The 19300-nt window shown below is 50.9% G+C and overlaps 7 protein-coding genes across 7 annotated transcripts; 4 read left to right on the top strand and 3 right to left on the bottom strand.

The window, feature by feature from the left end:
• Positions 1 to 45: 45 nt before the first annotated feature.
• Positions 46 to 3029, top strand: KD926_010250 (putative Avl9 protein; the record flags this gene model as incomplete). The annotated part of the gene is made up of 10 exons (XM_053102776.1): positions 46 to 197; positions 244 to 348; positions 430 to 672; positions 736 to 763; positions 821 to 884; positions 940 to 1019; positions 1073 to 1244; positions 1298 to 1338; positions 1389 to 1526; positions 1581 to 3029. 10 exons carry the CDS (start codon positions 46 to 48, stop codon positions 3027 to 3029), a joined length of 2472 nt encoding a protein of 823 aa, XP_052953775.1.
• Positions 3030 to 4124: 1095 nt separating this feature from the next.
• Positions 4125 to 6796, bottom strand: culA (cullin culA; the record flags this gene model as incomplete). Its single annotated transcript, XM_053102775.1, has 6 exons — positions 4125 to 4313; positions 4374 to 6271; positions 6349 to 6419; positions 6487 to 6503; positions 6592 to 6661; positions 6720 to 6796. The coding sequence occupies 6 exons, from the start codon at positions 6794 to 6796 to the stop codon at positions 4125 to 4127; spliced, it is 2322 nt and encodes a 773-aa protein (XP_052953774.1).
• Positions 6797 to 7800: 1004 nt separating this feature from the next.
• On the top strand, positions 7801 to 8297 carry KD926_010248 (uncharacterized protein; the record flags this gene model as incomplete). Its single annotated transcript, XM_053102774.1, has 2 exons — positions 7801 to 7965; positions 8016 to 8297. The coding sequence occupies 2 exons, from the start codon at positions 7801 to 7803 to the stop codon at positions 8295 to 8297; spliced, it is 447 nt and encodes a 148-aa protein (XP_052953773.1).
• Positions 8298 to 8700: 403 nt separating this feature from the next.
• Positions 8701 to 9933, bottom strand: KD926_010247 (phospholipase D regulator; the record flags this gene model as incomplete). The annotated part of the gene is made up of 1 exon (XM_053102773.1): positions 8701 to 9933. One exon carries the CDS (start codon positions 9931 to 9933, stop codon positions 8701 to 8703), a length of 1233 nt encoding a protein of 410 aa, XP_052953772.1.
• An 824-nt stretch (positions 9934 to 10757) lies between these two features.
• KD926_010246 (actin cytoskeleton-regulatory complex protein end3) lies at positions 10758 to 13602 on the top strand (the record flags this gene model as incomplete). Its single annotated transcript, XM_053102772.1, has 7 exons — positions 10758 to 11194; positions 11292 to 11347; positions 11406 to 11731; positions 11793 to 11822; positions 12117 to 12383; positions 12543 to 12774; positions 12866 to 13602. The coding sequence occupies 7 exons, from the start codon at positions 10758 to 10760 to the stop codon at positions 13600 to 13602; spliced, it is 2085 nt and encodes a 694-aa protein (XP_052953771.1).
• Positions 13603 to 14028: 426 nt separating this feature from the next.
• Positions 14029 to 16859, bottom strand: KD926_010245 (putative SNF2 family helicase/ATPase PasG; the record flags this gene model as incomplete). The annotated part of the gene is made up of 4 exons (XM_053102771.1): positions 14029 to 14888; positions 14948 to 15686; positions 15737 to 16567; positions 16650 to 16859. The coding sequence occupies 4 exons, from the start codon at positions 16857 to 16859 to the stop codon at positions 14029 to 14031; spliced, it is 2640 nt and encodes an 879-aa protein (XP_052953770.1).
• A 1126-nt stretch (positions 16860 to 17985) lies between these two features.
• KD926_010244 (uncharacterized protein) lies at positions 17986 to 19212 on the top strand (the record flags this gene model as incomplete). The annotated part of the gene is made up of 1 exon (XM_053102770.1): positions 17986 to 19212. The coding sequence occupies one exon, from the start codon at positions 17986 to 17988 to the stop codon at positions 19210 to 19212; it is 1227 nt and encodes a 408-aa protein (XP_052953769.1).
• Between the last annotated feature and the right edge of the window lie 88 nt (positions 19213 to 19300).

The following is a 19300-nucleotide window of genomic DNA, read 5'->3' as shown; positions in this document are numbered from 1 at the left end:
TTTTCACCATGCGAGGTAAGTGGCTGCAAAAGCTGCACGAGAAGAATGAGCATGTTCCATGCATTCTTCATCGGTGCCCCTGCCTCATTGACTTCCTTCCTTGCGACTCTTTTCGAGGAGAAAACCCCCGCTCTCCCCTCTCTCTTCGCCCCCCAAACACCCCTAGATCATGGGATGGCCTGTCCTTCTGTCGCACGGTCAGATGATTGACTAACCCCTATCGTCTCTTTTCTTGCAATTTAGGGGTCCGGAAATCGAACTATGCATCGGAGAAGATGGAACCGATCCTGCGGTGGAGAACGACTGGTCCCTCTTGCCGTTCATGGCGCTATCGGACGGCGCTCATATGTACGATTCGACCTCCCTCCGTATCACCGGAAACCTGAAAACACTACGCCCGGAGTTATTGACGCGATCTTGATCTCTCAGGTCGACCGAGGAGTTCTCGTACTTTACCCTCCGCCGCAAGGAGACCGCCACCGAACCCGCGACGTCTCTGTTTGGCATTGCCTGTTCGAGACAGATCGATTCAAACATCCTCACATATCGTCCGCCAGATGTGACCCGGTCTACAGTGCAAAAAGCAGTGGTGGTGATAACGGATACCCCGCAGAGCTTGGGACAGCTCAGGGAGAAATTGTCTATGGTGACATCGGCTTGGTTCGCCCAGCGGTATGTTATCGGTTAACGGCATGGCGATGAGGTGCACGCGGGCTAACACGATTCGCATGATAGGGACTTTTCGGATTCTGACATCTTGAAGGTGTGTTCGAATTCATCGCACAATATTTGGACGGGCGCTGACGTGGAAATGAATTAGAAATTCCGGGAGAACTTGGTGATCAGCGTGAAGACAAATGAATCGTCCAAAGACCAAACTTTTGGTAAGAAACAAAATTGCTTCATAATATTGGGGCTTGTTGTGTTGACTTGCTGAAGGACTATCTCTTCGGGAAATGATCCACGAGTTCAAATACCAGACTCTGGTCCTGTTCAAGGCTTTGCTCTTGCAGCCCAAGGTGCGGATCTCCCAAACGTATGTCATTCTCTCATCTGATCTGACCCTCTGCAGATGCTTTTCTTTGGCTCAAGATGCGAACGTCTATGCATGATCCAGTTCTCACTGATCTCTTTGATCCCGGGTCTTATGAATCGTTTGGAGGATTGCGCTGATCCAGCGTCCGATACGTATGCGGAAACTGTCGAGAAGCCGACTTCTCTGAAGACAAGCGATAGGAATTCTTGTATGAGCTTGACCATGGTGTCTACATGTTGGGACAGTTGCTAATTCATGTAGTGCTTGCATATATGGGCTTGCCATTGCAGATTTTTGGAAAGGTTAGTGCAGAATATCCGAAGAAGCCGATGCACATCTAACTCTTTCGAAGGGAAGCATGTTTGGACCTTATACACCTCTACAGCAGCTGGATCTGCTGGCAGATGATGGAACGAAATCATACGTTGTCGGTTCTACGAATTCGCTCCTCCTACAACAGAAAGATCGCTACAGCGATATTCTAATCAACGTAAGAGGGAATACAGCCTAATTTGTCGTCTTTGTATCACTAATTGTGTGATAGCTCGATGAAGATACTATAAGTATCTCTAATCCTGCTCTTCGGACCGCATTGACTCTCTCGGTTGCTGATAGACGGTGGATTGACCTTCTTACTTCCATTATTAACGACACGTGGGATGAGGCGCACCCGCAGCAGCCAAAGACCCACGGGTACATGGGCTCCGAGGAATTTATCCGACTCCAGTTCGAGGAATATCTACTTGCATTGCTGGCTTGCATGAAATACCACGAGGATCTGAATTCTTTCAATGCTGGAGATCCAGGCCATAAGAGCAGAGCCCAGCTAGATGCATTCAACATCGAGGGCGATCCGGCCCTGGAATTCAACTCCGAGTTCCTGACACTGTGGCAGAGCACCCCGAATTATGCCCTATTCGAACGTTTGACTTCGGACGCGCTTTTATTCTCGATCGTTGAGCCCCGCCACCCATGTGCTGGGGGTCTGACGATTGATGACGTCCAACGTCGGCTATCGCAACAAGTCGCCGATCTTCACCTTGATGAGCGAGTGCGAGAAGGCCGTGAGGCTTTCAATAGGCACCTGGGTGCGGGCCAGAAGAAAGTGAGCGCCGCTTTTAATAGTTTCTGGAATGACATTGAGTCAATGCGAGAAGCACAAAGGAAGAAAGCCGAGGAGAAGGCTCCCCAATCGCAGCGATCCTCAATCGATAAAGGCTCCTCACCGCCATTTTCACCCTCCGATACAGCGTCTGTTACTTCCACCAGTGGCTCGCCTTGGTTTGCTGGCCGCAAAGGCCCCCCTGTGGATGTCACGCAGGTGCAGGCATCTGTTAATGGAGTGGGTCAGCGCGCAGGCGCATATCTCAATTCGTGGACAACGTGGGCCAGCGAGAAGCGGAAAGAGTGGCAGGAGAAGAAACCATCACCGTCCTCTCCGTCCTCTCCGGCCTCGATCAAGTCCCCATCAACGACCACATTGGCCAGTACAACGGAGACCACTGAAGCGGGTCGAGGAAGACGGGAGTCTCTGCAAGCACAACGCAGTGAAGAGTCTCATTCCTTGTCCCGCAGCGGAAGCAGAAGAAAGAGATGGAGCAACATACTTCTCAGACGAGAGAGTGGGGAGTTCGGATCCTCCTCTCACAAAAAAGATGACGGAAGTAGTGAGAGCAATGATAGTGAAACTCTCTACCCGAGATCTCCCTTGTCAAGAGAGGCCTCTATTCTCGGTGACGACACCCCAGATCCAGTCGACCTGCGAGCTAGCGAGTCCACAACCCAGCCCGAGCCCAAAACGAACGATCTCACGACAACCCAGATCCCTGAAGAGGAGCCGAAATTGCCCCCCGTCACCCAGAAAAGTGCCGCCGATACCTCCAAGGACGCCCCCGAGGATCAAAGCAAAGTTGGTAGTGATTTGCTTCCCCAGCAGCGAACCATCAACGAAGAACCTGCCGTGGAGACCCCCAGCGCATCTGCCAACAAATAAAAGAAATTGGCCGGTAGCTCTACAGTCAACGCACAATGAAACAGCTCCTCATTTTCCTTTTCCCTTCAGCTGTACTGGACATGACGTGATGGCTGTTTTGACGAAAAGACCTATGTAACAACTAATTCTAATATGCATACTAACTTTTCCATGAACAATGGTCTGTTTGTGGTCGGCTTTCCTTGTCCGTCCCTTTGTTTACGCCCTCCTTTTTTGTTTGGGGGGCCTTGATACCCCGAGGGAGGACTGAGCCTGTACACTTTCCATTGAATTTTATTTTTATTTTTATTTTTTTTCACTTTCATCCTTGTACTTGATTAACATCTTTTTTCATATAATCATTGTCATATTCTTGATCCACATAACGGATGTATCTGGCATTGGTTTATCCTTGTTTTCCCCTTCAGGACAGAACAGGCATATTTATCACTACTTACTCACTTAGCATGTTTTAGATCGTGATGATCGCATAACCAAACAAAAATAAAGCATTTAATTGATGATCAATCTTTACTTCTCCAAAAACCAGTCAGTCATCGTTCCTTGACATCATCTACCGTAAATTGCGATCTCTTGAAGGTTGTCAGACGGAATGGAAGTAAACGAACAGAGCTAGCTCGAAGCCTCTCGGTTTCTGCAGTGAAAACCCACAACATTTATGACCTTCGTTTTTGTTACCCTCAAGCCCTGCGAGAATGAACAACTTGGAAGGAAAAAAAAAAAAAAAAAAAAAAAAAAAATTAAAAAAACCGCAAAACGAGTTCATTTTTGGTTGATAGATTGATTGGGTTATCGTTTGTCCTCATCAGCGCTAAGATTTGAAAAGAAAAAGAAAGAGGAAAAGAAAAATCCGGTCTCTCCTATAAGGCGTTAAGTTTCATTGCGGGATAAAAGCACCAAGCAAGGACTTAATTGAAAATGGATAGGGTGAAAATGAACAAGTATGAGATGTTTTGGCAAAATGAATAACAAAGAAACCATGAAAACTGACGCTAACACAAGTGATGTGAGAGACCAAAGGCTGGATAGAATGAATGAAATAGATAGTGTATAGGAAGATATGAGAGGGAGGTTGCGGGAAGGAGAAGGGAAAGATTATGCAATGTAAGCGATTTCGTCACCATCCAAACGTTCTATATAATCCTTCTCCATGAGAGCCTCGATGTTCTTTTTGATGTCGGGAACCTTGGGAGGGAAGCGAGATTTCACTTGCTGGATCACCTCCTGGACGAGCTGCACGTGTCGCATCTTCTTTCGCGATTTCATAATACGAACGATGGCAGACTGTTGAGACGGAATCGGTTAGAATTATGTGATTCTGGGGGATGTGAATGTTAAACGTACCTGGAGCAGCAATTTACGATCCTCCTCTATCGTCTTGTGCGTGTCATCCGATTCGACCTTCTGCTCAGACTTGATCTGGATGTTTAGGTTGACCTTGATCTTTTTGTGCTTGAAGTTGTAGTTCAAAGAGAATGTCGTGCCAGGAATCGGTTTGGAACCCTCCGGGCCAATGATAAGAACCTTGGCCTTGAGGAGGATACCCAAGTTTGGTTCAAGGATTTCCGGGGCGAGAGACGTAGCTTTTTGGATGTCGGAGTACTCTAGAGTATCATTTTCGTTGAACAGCAATAGGATACCCATTTGGAAGGTTGACACCTGGAAAGTGTAGGGGACCTTGGTGTTCTTGATGTAATTCGTCTTGATTTCACCCTTGCACAATTGCCAAAGCCAAGTCAATTTACGACCGTTGTGCTTGTCGAAATAGAAGCTCTGGAAGCGTTCGGCAGTCTTGACAATTTCCGGCGGCGCTAGGAAGTCCGTCGAGGGAGCCTGAAGGGGCCAGAATCCAGTTCCCAGAATCTGGAAATGGGTATCTACCAGCCTCTTTCGATCGTCGTCATCCAGCGCCCTCTCTTGCCAGTCCTTGTAGCTGGTGTTAAGGTCCTTCGAAATCTGAATGTCCTGGAACATACGCTGCAGCTTATTCGTATATTCAAAACCGCAGGCTTCCTTGAGTTTGCTGATCATACTAGTTTCCGCATCGTCCGATACCGAGCTGACATGTACCAATCGTTTGGCCAGCATTTTGGAGTAGAACTTCTGGAACACATCCTTGTCTTCAATGTACTTGAAGACAGTCATGATTTGTACCAGCATCTCCTCGACCTCCGACTCTTCGGCAGCTCTTGACCCCTTCTTGAGCAACGAGTCGGTGTACTTGGCGAGCAGCTCCGGCGACTTCGTCGAACTGGAAGCACAGATCTTATTACGGTTGACGAACTCTCGGCACGCGTTGTCCAAAGATCGAACAAATTCGGACTCGCCGTTGAAAGCCTCGTTCACCAGACTTTGGTACCTGGTGTGAACCTGCAACAACGCATCCACATACATCTTGGGCTCGAACGCCTCGCCTTCCGCCGCAACCTTCTCGACCGCAGCAAGGCCAGCCTTCCTAACATGTGTCTCGAATTTCGTTCGCAGAGGGTCCAGACCTTCTTTGATGCGCGACAAGAGTCGGTACATACGGGCCAGGTCATCCTGGCGCTCATTGTCCAGAAGAACCTGGAACTCGTCCCGGAGAAGCTCAGAATGAGCAGTGACAAGGACATCCAAGCAAGTGTCCGTGAGATGCTTGGAGATATCCGGGTGCAGGTACAAGCCCACACGGGCCTTTTCTTCGTCAAGACGAGCCTCTGCCTTCTTCATGTATTCAACCACACTGTTCTCTGCCACGAATTGCCGGGACTCGTTTTCGTAGTAGTTTCTAGTTGCGGTGATGAACGGCCTTTCGAAATAGAAACGGTAAACTTCTAGAGTGGACTTGGTGCTGTCACTCTCGTCGAGACCCAACGAAACGAAAGAATCGACGATGCTCTTGATTTGCGATTGTTCGATGGTCTCGCCGTTCCGCTGCTTTTCGACGAGATTCAAGACGGCTTCCATAACCTTGTCGTGAACCTTGAGGAAGAAATCATCCTTCCACTTGACCAAGTGCAGAGTATAAACGTCGTATACGTTCTTTTTGCCCTCATCGATTTCTCGTTTTACCCAGTGACGATTAAGATATCTGAAAAGGTGGTTGATGTACTTGGCCGCAGTCGTATAACGAGACCATTCGCGGATGTAGAAGGCGAGCAACGCTTCTTCGGTATGACCCTGGGATTCATTATGGACCGCATCGAGGTGACGCGAAAGGTATTCCCCTAGTAGCTTGTACAGCTCCTCACCTAGCAGGTGTGCTGTTGATAGAGTCAGCCGAGCCACGCGGGGATTCAAGAAATGATGGAAATGCGGGGGAGAAAGGGAACGAACGTACCGCCACGGTGTGCGTTTAAGCTCGGGTTACCCCCCACTGCCTTTTGCGACGTGCAAAAGTTATGAACCGCGCTGTTATCGGATTAGTAAACGGCTAAAAACTGGGGCAAGTGGTTGAAAAAAGATGATTGCAACGTACGTATATAAGGCCATGTACTAAGCAGGGAAGCCAGAAACGTTAGCATGATCACCGGACATTCGGGGATTCGACAGTCAACCGAACAAAGGATGTTGCCACACTTACAGTCTTCATATCCACCCCGTCCTCCAACTTCAGCATCACGCTGTCGATACCCTTTTCCAAGAACGTCCATCTACGCGAAGTTAGTTTTAGTCCTATGACGGGAGCGCGTCTCGATAACCTCGAGTTACGGCGATGCTGGAACAAAGAACACCCACGTTTCATCAAGATCGTCCTTGTGGGGCGTCTGCGGGATCAAAGGAGGCATATTGATATTGTGGGCGCGTATAACGGAGATGAGACCACGACTGTCAAGCGATACAGTGTTAGCGCCGAAGATGAGTTATGACCGCGGGGCGGAGGATGGACACGCCGCGAGAGCGAACTTGGCGATTTGAGAGAACGAAGAGACAAAGGAAAGCAGGCACCAGGATATCAACGTACGTATGGAGCTGAGATTTGCTAAGAACGCAGTCCTTCAACTTCGGCGGTGGGCGGTTAAGGCAGCGGCGGCGATGATTCGCAAGGCTAGCTAGTACTAGGTAACCTTACGATCGCTGGGAAGGGAAGGAGACTAGTCACAGGGACGACAGAAGAGACAGACGGACAGACGGGCCAGGAAGACCGCCGGACAGCACTTCAGACGCAAGACCCGGGACTGAGACGGAGGATTCGAGAGGGTCGGAGTGCAAGAGAGCGAGGGAGACTTGGAGGAGGGAGCGAAAAGGCGAAGGCGTTGCGTTGGGCGGTCGCCGTGGGGGAACGCTGCCTTGCTCTTTCAGGCAGGCGGTCAGATACCGCGATGGCCCGGCCTGGCTTCGTCTCGTGTCGGATCTGGATCTGGATCTGATGAGACCAAGATATCGGAGTATCAGTCCTCTCTCTGTCGTTCCTGTCGCGGTCGAAGGATAACAGCGCAGCGTGGTCGGTGGTGGTTTGTCCGCAAGCAGCCACGCGCCGAGTTCCCCCCAATCCCCTACAGTAACTACTCCGCATCAAGGCCAAGTCCTTTTTAACTACCTACAGGGCCCACAATCCATCGGGTTCAGGTCCAATCTCCTGGAACCAATCCTGAATCGTCGGAAGTCTCCAGCAGAAATGCTGGAGTTTGACAAACAGGAAAAGCAGTCCACTAATGTCCAACCGCTTCAGGCCATCCGAACAATGACGTCATGAGATACATCCCTTGACGAGATCGCAAGATGCGCAGTGACCAGCTTCATCCTCGAGATTACTCCTCTTCTGCTCTGATTTGGTCGCGGAAAATCTGTCATGTCCTTTAGTTCTCCGGCAGATGTCAAGGTCACGTCCCGTCAGATCCCTCGATGGGACCATATTCCTAAAACTGCCATTAACTCCAAACCCCTCATGATCTACCATCAAGCCTTTGATGCATCGTCCGGCGACCTTGCTGCTCGTTTCGAGGAGGTCGGCGAAGTCATGCCACAGTGGGTCTATAGCATGTACAGACAAACACACTTTCACAGCACAACCCACGAGGTTTTGGGCGTTGTCGCCGGTCGCGCCCGCCTTTGTTCGTCGAAAAAGGCGGTTTAATCATCGTCCCCGCCGGCGTGGGCCATCGATTGCTTGAGGACATCGGGACTGGGCAGGAGTTCACGATGGTTGGAGCCTACCCCCGGGGCAAAGAATGGGACATGTGCTACGGACAGCCAGGGGAGGAAGAGAAAGCTCGCAATATCCACGACCTGGATTGGTTCCAAGGGGATCCGTTGTTTGGATCCGGTGGCCCGGTGATGTATGCTTAGTACAACGGCGCCCTCCTGCCATTCCAACGTGTATTTTGATATAGTACTTGTACATTGGTTTCAAATAGCTCGTAGCGCAGTATCCAAAACATTACCAAGAACCCCAGCACCAGCCGACAAGAAAGAAAAAAGATAAAACAAAGAAACAGAGAAGAAAAAAAAAGAAGAAAAAGAAGAAAAAGAAGAAAAAGAGAAAACAGTAGGTATCACAAAGAGAAATCAAGTCATGTACTAAAAAAAGGGTAACCAAGAAAGAAAGAATAGAATATTAAGAAGAGACCAAGCCCTGCTAGGCAGACCAATACAGTAAACGAAAAGGACCTCTAGTTGGCCGCGCGGTCTACAAGTCTGATTTAGGAGACAATAGTTAGCATCGGGTTGGCTGAAAGTATGGGATGAGATCCTACCTGAGGACGCTGATAGCAAATGTTGTAAGCCATGCCAATAAAGCAATCAACAAGACACATGCGAGGGCTATCTGTCGGTCGCATATCAGATCATTCTTGGGAGTGATCTCTTGGTTGATCTCTCCCATCGTACAGGCGCCACTGATGGTCGACAAGGACTCGAACGCCAAGCTTAAATTGGCCGAATCGAAGACGATGAAGAAGATATCCAAGAGAACAAGTCGTGCCTTGGCCGAGGGGGAACGCAGACCTAGTGGTTTAGCCGTATACTCGTCCCATGTGATGTAGATGAGGTAGACCAGAGCGACCGCGTCGACGATGATGGCCATCAACGCGGAAGGGCCCTGGGGATGGACGTATTCCTGGGACAAATGCTGGATCGAGCCGCCGAGGGCCAGAGCAGTGAGGGAGAAACACCACACGGTGAGCCGGAAGATGAGCGGGACGATCGGGCTCTTCAGAAGCGTGTGGTGGAAGCGCTTGAACCAGATTTCTCTGCGCCGCTTCTTCCTCAACGGATCTTCAGTATCTTCACAGTCCCATGAATCGCGCTGTCCGCGCCAGGGCTGAGAGTAATCGCCGTGGTTTTCATTCAGCCATTCTGGCGTCACGGTCTTTTCTTCCACCCCGGGATCGCGGGGATAAGCTATTGCTTTCGAAAAATTCATCCAACGCGATTCGCGACGAGGAAATATTGCACGCCCATCCTCTAAATTGCCTCGATCTGCGTATGGAGGGTCTGGCCGTCGAGTCGCATGAGGCGAATGATTGTGCTGGGCAACGACGGCTTCATGGGGACTCGAAGGCAGTAAACGCGACGTGACAGAAGCATCTGTTTCATCTTCCGGGTACTCGACAGACCGAATCCAAGCTGCAGGGGCATCGGCATCAGTAGGCGCTTCGTGCAGAGAGGGGTCCTTTCTCAAATGGATTGACCTACCGGGAAGGGTCCTTGACGTTTTCTGTTGCTGTGGTTGCTGTTGTTGCGTATGAAGCACCCCGTTTTCCATCTCCGATTCCTCCGGAATTTGCGACATGCTAGAAAGCTGGTCCATCGTACCATTTGGAAAAGGCTCCGTGGGCAGGCGATCGCCGTGCTGCTCGTTCAGAGCGAGGGCGGACTGTTCCGAGGTCCATTTTGCAGGAGACGGGGCCTCCGACGGACGATTATCTAAAGAAGGTTGGGAATCTGGAGACTGGAGAAGCGAATGGTCCACATCCTGTGCCATTGCCTCTCAGAGTTCAAAGATGGTTCCGGGTAAGATTGCGTCGGGCTGTCGGAAGTTGTGGGAGATCGGACGGATCCAGCTTGCATCGCCTCATTTCCTTTCCCTTTTAGGCGGAGGGGGGACAGGGTTTCTCTGGAAACTGGGCCGAACTTGGAACTTTTTGAGAATGGTGCGACGCCGGGATTGAAATTTCAGGCAAGGAACGAGTGACAAACTTGCTCGTGGTGAGGAGAGCGTCGGAGTTTAAAATGAACCTGGAAGCTTGACTTTGGAACTGGAGGGCGAGGAGTCGGACGTATCTGGTACTTGCTGGCTGGCGATAACCAGCGCCCATTCCGGCGTACCTGCGACCTTCTCCAGACCATACCGAGTATTACCGCAGATTACGGGAGAGACCCCCCAAGAACGCCGAAGTTTTCATACCGACGGGGCACGGATACCCGTACTGTACTCGTACCCAATGGGTGCAGAATGACGTCTCTGTTCACGAACGACCCGCAGAAGCAATAGAATATCCACATCCACACTGCTATCAAGGCAGAGACAGACAACCGCAGAGAGCTACACCATCACCTCATCATAGATCCCTGGATTTGTTCCGTACTCACCACAAGGAATGTTTCTTTCGTACGCTCCCTTCCATCGGTTGTTTCGTCTAGTCGATCGATAGTTCTCCCTAGCCAGCAATCCCTAGCTACCGTTTCCGCCCGTCTGCCTACCTCCCGAACGCTATCGACTCCAACTATCGAATTCAAACAGAAGAAAAGGAAGAGATATCATAATACTAGGTAGAAATAAGGGGTATCCAAGGGTCTTTCGTCGCTATGCGACTCTTCATCATCCCGATCTCGACTCGACGAGCTCTGATCTATTCGCGAACCTTCAGCAAGGATGTCTCGAAGAAAATTTCCCTGACCGATCAGATCACAAGCAAGGTTGCTCAGACCTGGGCTAAATGGGAAGAAGCCGATAAAGGTTGGAAAAAACACCTCGTCTCCTGGGGAAATCGGGTCCAGCAGCGGATCCCCTTTGAAGAATGGGGACTCAAGAGTATTCCTTCTCTCAATGCCCAACAGCGACTCGATCCGTCGCATGGGTCGAAGCCGATAGATGTGCTTTTCCCAGGTAATGCGATCAAGGAGGAGAAGCTCCAGACAATCCTACGGGCGATTGCCACGGAACGACAAGACTTGCATCGCAAGAAAATGTGGTGGAGCTTTCTTGCAGCCCCTATAACGGCCCCAATTGGATTGATTCCTCTGTACGTGTGAAAAATCTCCATGTGATTGCGCTAATTTAATTGTCTATCTATCGGATACTACGATGGCTAACCGGTGGAATGTTTGGGGTACCTCTAGAATCCCTAATGTCCCCTTTTTCTACCTTGCGTATCGAGGTTGGTCGCATTGGCGAGGTAAGTCTACCTTTATATCTTGATTACCGTCGACACTGTAAGCTAACGGACCAAAAAGCATTGAATGGCTCTAGACACTTGGAGTTCCTGGTTGATAAGAACTTGCTAAGACCGGTCTCATATCCCGCACTTGAACAGTTGTACGCGAAGAGAGTCTCGCGCGCATTAGAAAACACCACTGTCGAAAAACCCGTTCCCCAGATGGTGGAGGATGTGGAGAACAGCAAAGACACGCTTCTACTCCGCATGACCGATGCTAAAAAATTGGCAACGATACTGGATGCCCCGGAGCTGGCCCTAGAAGCAGAGCGGGCAATTGTACAGGTTGAGGAGCAGTTGCGGATGCAGAAGAAGAAAGAGGAAGAAGAATCTGCAAAGAAGGATGTATGAAGAATCACCATCTGCTCAGGAGCAGTCGCATTCTCTCCTGACCCCTGACTTGGAGATGGCTGGCGATGGACTTGACACATACAAGGTAAATCCTCCACTCCGCCCGTGCAAACGTAGAGTCGTAAATGAACGGGCCATGTACTATACACCAATTGCAAATCAAGTTATCCAATACTCTTAATTGATGGTCATTTCACTCCCAAGGATGTATACTACGGGCCGGGCAATCGTTGATCCGATGATGCCGGGGCGGTACTGCGGGCTGCCCGAAACGGTTAAATGCACACCTGACTGAACACCCTCCATCATCACGAACTCCCCCCATTACGGCTTCCCCCTCTCCCGCCTCTCACTGTTGGAGCCGATTCACCCCCGCCAGAACGGCAGCTGTCACGCAAATTTCACCATGTCAACCAAGAAAATTGAGCAGTGGGAAATCGAACGATACTGGGAGATCTTCGCATCATTAGCCAATGGCCAGCCGCGTTTGAACAACTCCCAAGCGGCCTCGGTGCTCAGGAACAGTCGGCTTCGCGATGAGCAATTGGAAAAGGTCTGGGATCTGGCCGATGTAGATGGCGACGGCGAATTGGATTTTGAAGAGTTCTGTGTTGCGATGCGATTGATCTTTGACGTTGTCAACGGCGTATGTCACCTCCCTACTGCTTCTACGGAGTAGATTCCCGCTCCGCCCCAACCAGTACATCAGCGCTTCGAGCTATTCTCTACTCACAAGCCTTTTTTTTTTTTGCTTTTTCGCCGACCTATATGGACCGCAAGTGCCGAGTATTAATGTCTTAAAAAGGAACTTCAAAATGTCCCCGCCGTCTTGCCTGATTGGCTCGTCCCTGAATCTAAGTCCCATCTCGTCCACGCCACCCGTGCTCTAGGTAGCCAGGAGCAGTTCGAACGGATAGAAGATGAAGATGACACGCCAGGTCTTAAAGATGGATTTGACTGGTACATGAACCCAGCCGATAAGACCAAGTATGAAGAGATCTACTCCGCCAACAAGAACCACCGCGGGGAAATCGCATGTACGTCACAGTCCAGCTTACATCTGAGGCACCACCTCCTATCTTCATCACCTTCCCCATAGCTGACCATGACCTTTCTTGTCTTGTATAGTCGAATCATTACAACCCCTCTACGATTCCCTCGATGTTCCCGATACCGACATCCGCTCCGCCTGGAACCTGGTGAACCCCTCCGCGTCCTCGTCGATCAATAAAGATGCCACCCTTGCCTTCCTACACACCCTGAATTACCGACACGAGGGAGTCCGCATTCCCCGCTCTATCCCGGCTTCTTTGCGCGCCTCGTTCGAGAACAACAAGATCGACTACCAACTTGACAATGCGCGTCCGTCGCAGAAATGGGGTTCGAACGGAGAGGAGACACGCTCTGGCCGGAAAGCCAAGTTTGGTGATACGTACCTGAGTCGACTGGGTGCGGGCGGCAAAACGTCCTACACTCCCAAAGGCACGGATTTCAGCGAAACAATCCAGGACGAGGAATGGGAGAGGGTCCGATTGAGGCGCGAGCTAGCGGACATCGAGTCCAAGCTCGATTCCGCCAGAAAGGCATCGGAAGGACGAAGGGACCAGCCCAGGAACGACGGTCGAACCAACTGGGTTTTGATCAAGAAGGAGGCCCTGCAGCTATTGGAGTATAAGGAGCGCGAGCTACGGGAGCTGCGTGAAGGCACGGGCCGGTCCAAAGAAGGCCAAAATGTGGAACGGCTCGCGGAAGATGTCAAAGCCGTTGGAGAGCAGGTCGAAGGGTTGAAGAGCCACCTTGCTCAACGGAAAGAAGCCCTCGCCGACTTGCGACAACAGGCCGAGGAAGAACGAGCATCTCGGTAGAGCATCATTTGGAACTCCTTATCCACATCCCTTTTTGGTTGCTGTATCCCATACTTCCCATTCCCCACCCCCATTTCTTGCTTCGTGGGAGTCTCTGCTTATGACGCTTGTCATTTTGTGTATAGCCATTTCTTTGGCGAGGAGCATCAGGCGCTAAATGGATATTCTCATGTTTTCCCTTATTTTGAATGATTTAAATTGATTAGAGGATTCACCCCGCCTGCTCCTGTTTGCATCACATCGCAGGGCAGACACATCTAATGTACAGTACATAATATCCTCCAGAAAAACATAAAACAAGATTCAAGCAGGCTCAAAAATCAAATGCATATGGTAGTTCAAACATTGGCGCCGACAAACTCCAGTCAGGTTTCCATCTTCTCAATTAATGTAGGAGATTTCTATGATGCAACGACAATTGATAATTCATTTCCCGGCGATCTGAGCCATTAGGCCAGCATCCTTTTTCGTCTCCACGGCCAGGAAAGCCAGTCCGCTCTGGTCCAGGCCCTTCTCGGCACGCGCATATGCCTCTTCGCTGCGATCGGTCAGGATGTCAAGGTCCTTTTGAGATAGGAGCGTGGAAGAGTCGGCAACTGCTTCGAACAGTTCGTATTCGTCTTCTCCAAGGGCATTTCTGAGGTCGTCCACGTCGTTCTGGTTCATGCCCGCGCCGCTATCCAGAAGGTTCTTAAACTTACCCTTCTGGATGACGAGCCTCTCCAAGCGGCGTTTCGAGTCGGCTTTCTCAAGCAGGGTCTGTTCGACGGTTCCCTTCGTAGCGAGACGGTAGACGATCACGGGCTTGGTCTGTCCAATGCGATGGGCCCGATCCTGGGCCTGGAGGTCCTGCTGCGGGTTCCAGTCGGAGTCATATAAAATGACGGTGTCTGCGGCCGTCAGGTTGATGCCCTGACCACCGGCACGTGTGCTAAGCAGGAAGAGCTTGTATCGAGGATCGGTGTTGAAAGCTTTGATCTGGGCCTGGCGGTCCGCCTGGCTGATCGCGCCGTCGATGCGACAGCAGTGCCAGGAGCGAAGCTGCGTGGCCCAGTCCTGGAGCAGATCTAATTGGGTCTTGAATTGGGAGAAGATGAGGATCTTGTGGCCCTTCTTGAGCAGACAGGGTACTAGGCGGTCTAGAAGAAGCATTTTCCCTGAAGCAGTGACAAGCGATTTGTCGATAGGCCCGTCTTCCCAGGGCCAGTAGAAATTGTGCGGAGAGTTGCATGCTAGACGTGCTTGCATGACGGGGTTTTGCATCTTCTTCTGGGCAATCTCTTTCTCTGAATTGGGTGGATTGATGTTAGAATCAGGTTGCGAATTTCCGAGAAGCGCGACTTACTTGCGAGCTTGATCGTCTTCGCTCGTTCGATCTCTTCTTCCTCGCTCTCACCAGGGCCTTCCATATCCAGATCATCCTCGATGCCCTGCTCGAGTCTCCTTAGCTTCGCGTTGAACTCACGATTACTCAGTTCTTTGTAGGTCTGTGGCCCGCGGTTTCTACGAATAGATCCGGTTGCACTGGCAGGGGTAGACCCGCGACTCGACTTGATGCTCTTATTGGGGGTGGCATAACCGCTGCTATCGGCGCTGCGTTTCACGCTTCCTGAACGCGATAGCCTCTCATTCCGAGCAAACAGTCTTTCGCGGGCTTTATCCTCGAGATATTGACGGCCCGTGCCATTCAGGATCTCGCGGTATAAATCCTTCTGCTCGGCCGTGAGAGGCGCGTATAGAATGTATTCGCGTTTCTTGGGCAGAGAGGTTTCAACATCCGTTTTCACGCGTCTCAGCAGGAAGGGCTTCAGGATGGAGTGCATCGTGGAGACCAAGTTTCGCTTTCGTCGTTCGATGACATCCGTCTGACCACTATTGTCCAGCATCGAGGAGAAGTCAAACCAGCTCTGGAAACTGTTGAGATCGTTGAATATCTCCGGCAATAAGAAATGCAGCAGCGACCACAGCTCGGTGATATTGTTCTGCAAAGGTGTGCCCGTGATCAGCAGTCTGTTCGCGGAGTTGTAGGTGAGCAGCTCTTTGATGAGCCGGCAGTTCATATTTTTCAAACGATGGCCCTCATCCTATTTTGTCCTTAGCAGCTGGTCTTGTTTGCGAGTCTTGTAGTACATACCACAATAATGTAGCGCCATTGGTATTGCGAAAGGAATTTCCGATCATTCATGGATATCTCATAGGAGGTACAGACCACCGGGAAATCCATGTCTCTCTGGTTCTTCGGGTTCATTAACTCCTTCCGGAGCTCGGCACGCTCGTCTTTGCTGCCATGGTATAGCACAGTCTTAATGTCAGGAGTCCACCTTGCAAATTCATCCACCCAATTGCTCACGGTACTGAGCGGCGCAGCGATCAAAAAGGGCCCGGAGATCTTCTTCTCCTTAAAGAAGGCAATCAGGGAGATGGCCTGGACGGTTTTACCAAGACCCATCTCGTCCGCCAAGATTCCGCACAAACCATTCATCCAAAGGGACTTGAGCCATTCCAATCCCTCCAATTGATACTTTCTCATCTTACCCCCGGTCACCAAGTCCGGCTGCTGTGTGGCAACAAGTTCCTGCCCACCCAAAGCCGTGGGGTTTGCTTCGTACTCATCTGCAGCATGTTCCAGGGCCTCCTTCACCGTAGGGTTATCCTCCGTCACTTTCACATCCGCTTTCTTGAAGTAGTTCGAGATCGCGTTGCCATTAGCCGGGGCGGCCTTCCTGCCTCGCCCTCTTTTCGGCCTTTGCTCTGTCTGTTCGTCGGGTTCCGTCTTCTCGGTGGGCGTTGGTTCGCTCGTCGTGTTCCGCCGCGCACTTGTGCGAGTCTCGCGCTTTTGGGTCTGTTCCTTGGAGGCAGCGGGTTTCTTCGTCCCCGAAGCTTGCTGCTTCTGTTGCTTCGCCGCTTCGAGTCGCGCTTCTTCCTGCTGCTCCTTCATTCGATCGGCCATGATAGCTACAAACACCTAAAGTCAGATGCGAAAGCAACCATCAGCAACTTCTCCTTCCGCTTCCTCGGTGGCGACAAGGTTCTAGGGATGAACGCACTTCGCTCGATTTCAACAGGGTCATGAGCGCTTTCGACCCAGTGTCCATCTCCTCCGAATCTTCAGGTGCGTCCATCTTGTCGTCCGAAGTGGGCTTGGTGTCTTGTTCGCCGGCGTCTGTCGCCGGGGACGAAGGTTGCGTGGAGTCCTGGCGCAGGGCGCTTTCGCCCTGGGACTCCGCCAGTGTAATCGGCGTGTCGGGATTAGACATGAGGACGGATGTTTGGTGACAAGTCTAGAGGCTCCTCATAACTAGCAATGCAGGATCTACTGAGGGGAGTGTTAGGAAGGGCCGGTGAAATCCCTTCTGGGTGGCGTAGATCGTTCACGCACCGGGTTCCTATATAAAGAACTTGCAGCGCAATTAGTTGGAAATTAGCGACAAAGGACAGACGGATGACGCCAGTGCTAAGAGTGGAATGGTCGCTAAGAGCGAAGCAAGTGAAACCGTTGATCGGATCGCGTTTGGAGCAGGTCTTTGTCGCCTCCGACGCGGTTTTTCGCGTTCGGCGCACAGACCATCTTTAGATTGGACTCCGCTTCCTCCGCTCCTCCGCTCCTCGTTCCTTCACGACTGCATCACTTCATCGTGTGCAAATCAATTCCTTCAATTGATGAAGATATCATCTATCGGAGCCGGAAGTGTTGCACTGCCTAGTACCATCATAGTGGCAATGCAGTGGGCGGACGATCCAAGACCTACCTACTAATATATCATGCTAATCCAAATACTAAAAGGATCCTTGCAGGGAAGCACAGCGGATGAATCTATCTGCCTTCGACCGTGTGCCCTCGCTGGTAGCATGTGGATGCGCACCATATATTGACTGCCGCACATCCGATTGACTTTGGAAGTGTAGCAGGGATTGCTTCGAAGTTTCCAGCTTATTCGAAAGTCTAAAATATATCTTCCTATCGGCCAGCTTGGTGGGCCAAATTTTGTTATAAGAGAATAAAAATGGACATCCGTTTCTTGTTCTTTTTTGGTTACTGACATGCCGCTCTCCAGGTCCGGTCACAGATGACGCACGGGTTAAATTCAAGTTTATCTCGACCACTGCGAGTAAAGACTTGGACATACTTCAGGACACTGATTGCTGGGTGAAACTCAAATGCGTAGGTCACTGACCTTCTCATAATAGTCTACGTTTTTCTTGCAGACCGAGAGAATACATGGCATCATCGCCTTCTAGATCGCCTTCCGGAAAAATGGCCACTCGCCCCAGAGTTGGGTTCAAATCAAGACCATAACCAACTTCTCCGACACCAGGCCCTCCTCAATCAAAACCAAGGGACCATTCCAAAATCACCCTAGTTGAACCACAGGGCAGAGCACAATGGCCACTGACCAATTCCTATCAAACAGTCTATTCGACTGTATCGACTTCCACAACATCGAGCACGTCGACCCTAAAAGCCGCCAAGGAATCGTCAATCGCCTACAACTCGTGCACCTCTGGTTTTTCAATGCCGTCGACTACGAGCACCGCGTCGAGCACGATGCCGCCCTGCGCACAAGTCTTCGCCAATGGGCGGAATACGAGATCCGTCCACTCGTGCAAACCGACGAAGACGGATTCACAGGCCTCATTGATTTCTCCGCCGAGGTATCCGAATACTTCTATCCCCTCGCGTCGCACGACACCAAAGTGAAAGCGGCGATGGGGTGCGTAGCGGCGTTCACGATCGACGACGCGTCGCTGGACACGAGCGTCAAGGACATGGAGGACTTCGCGCTGAACATATGGAAGGGCTCGCCGCCGAAGAACAAATGGTGTGCGATGTTCAGTCGCTTCCTGAAGTTCTACGCTGAGTACTTCGGGGCTCATGATCCCTGGGTTGGGAACTTGGGGGCTGTGGCCTGGTCGAATTACGTCGGGGCCTGTACGATGAAAGATCGAATGACCCAGGCCTTGCCGTTCCATCTATCGGATCATCCCCTGCCAAAGACCACGAAATATACCCCCAGTGGTGGTAGTAGTCGCAGTGTAGACTGCACCGAGCAATTCCCGGGATATATGCGCGAGCAAACGGGGTTCCCGGCGACATGCTTACCAGCCCTCTTCAGGATGTCGGACGAGCGAGAAGTCCCCTTCCGATATTGGAATTCGGCCATCCCGCTCTTGAACCGATTAATCTGCACGGTGAACGATTTACTCAGTTGCTCGAAGGAGACCCTGGCGGGTGAAAATGACAAATACGTGTCGCTGATGACCCGGGCCAAAAGACAAGAGGGAGCGAAATCGCGGTTCGGGGCAGCTGGGGGCCTGTGGACGTTCCGGGATACGCTCTGTGGTTTACTGCAATTGACCGTGGACATGATATCTTCTCTAGACAAGGCTTTCGTAGACTGTGCAGAGGAGTTCGCTCGAAAGGGAGCGTTGAACGGACTGGTGGATGATCCTGGGGAGCCGGGCTCACAGGAGGACATAGAGAATATGCAGTTGGCGGCAGATCGGTGGATTGCCTTCAGGCATGACACTATCGCTTACTATCTCAATTGTCGGCGGTACGATTTGGAGTCTCTTGTAGCTATATGGCAATGGTCTAAGGGGTATAAATAGTTTTGTTGATAGGGTTTATATTTTTTGGATAAATTATATAACATTGAATACCTTCGGTCAGACTTTGTCGTGACTTCGTGGCCTTGTG

The sequence above is a fragment of the Aspergillus affinis genome (assembly GCF_023601865.1).
Source record: "Aspergillus affinis strain CMG 70 chromosome Unknown NODE_79_length_175085_cov_86_119069, whole genome shotgun sequence".
NCBI lineage: Eukaryota > Fungi > Ascomycota > Eurotiomycetes > Eurotiales > Aspergillaceae > Aspergillus > Aspergillus affinis.
This window is presented reverse-complemented; position numbering and strand designations above follow the sequence as displayed.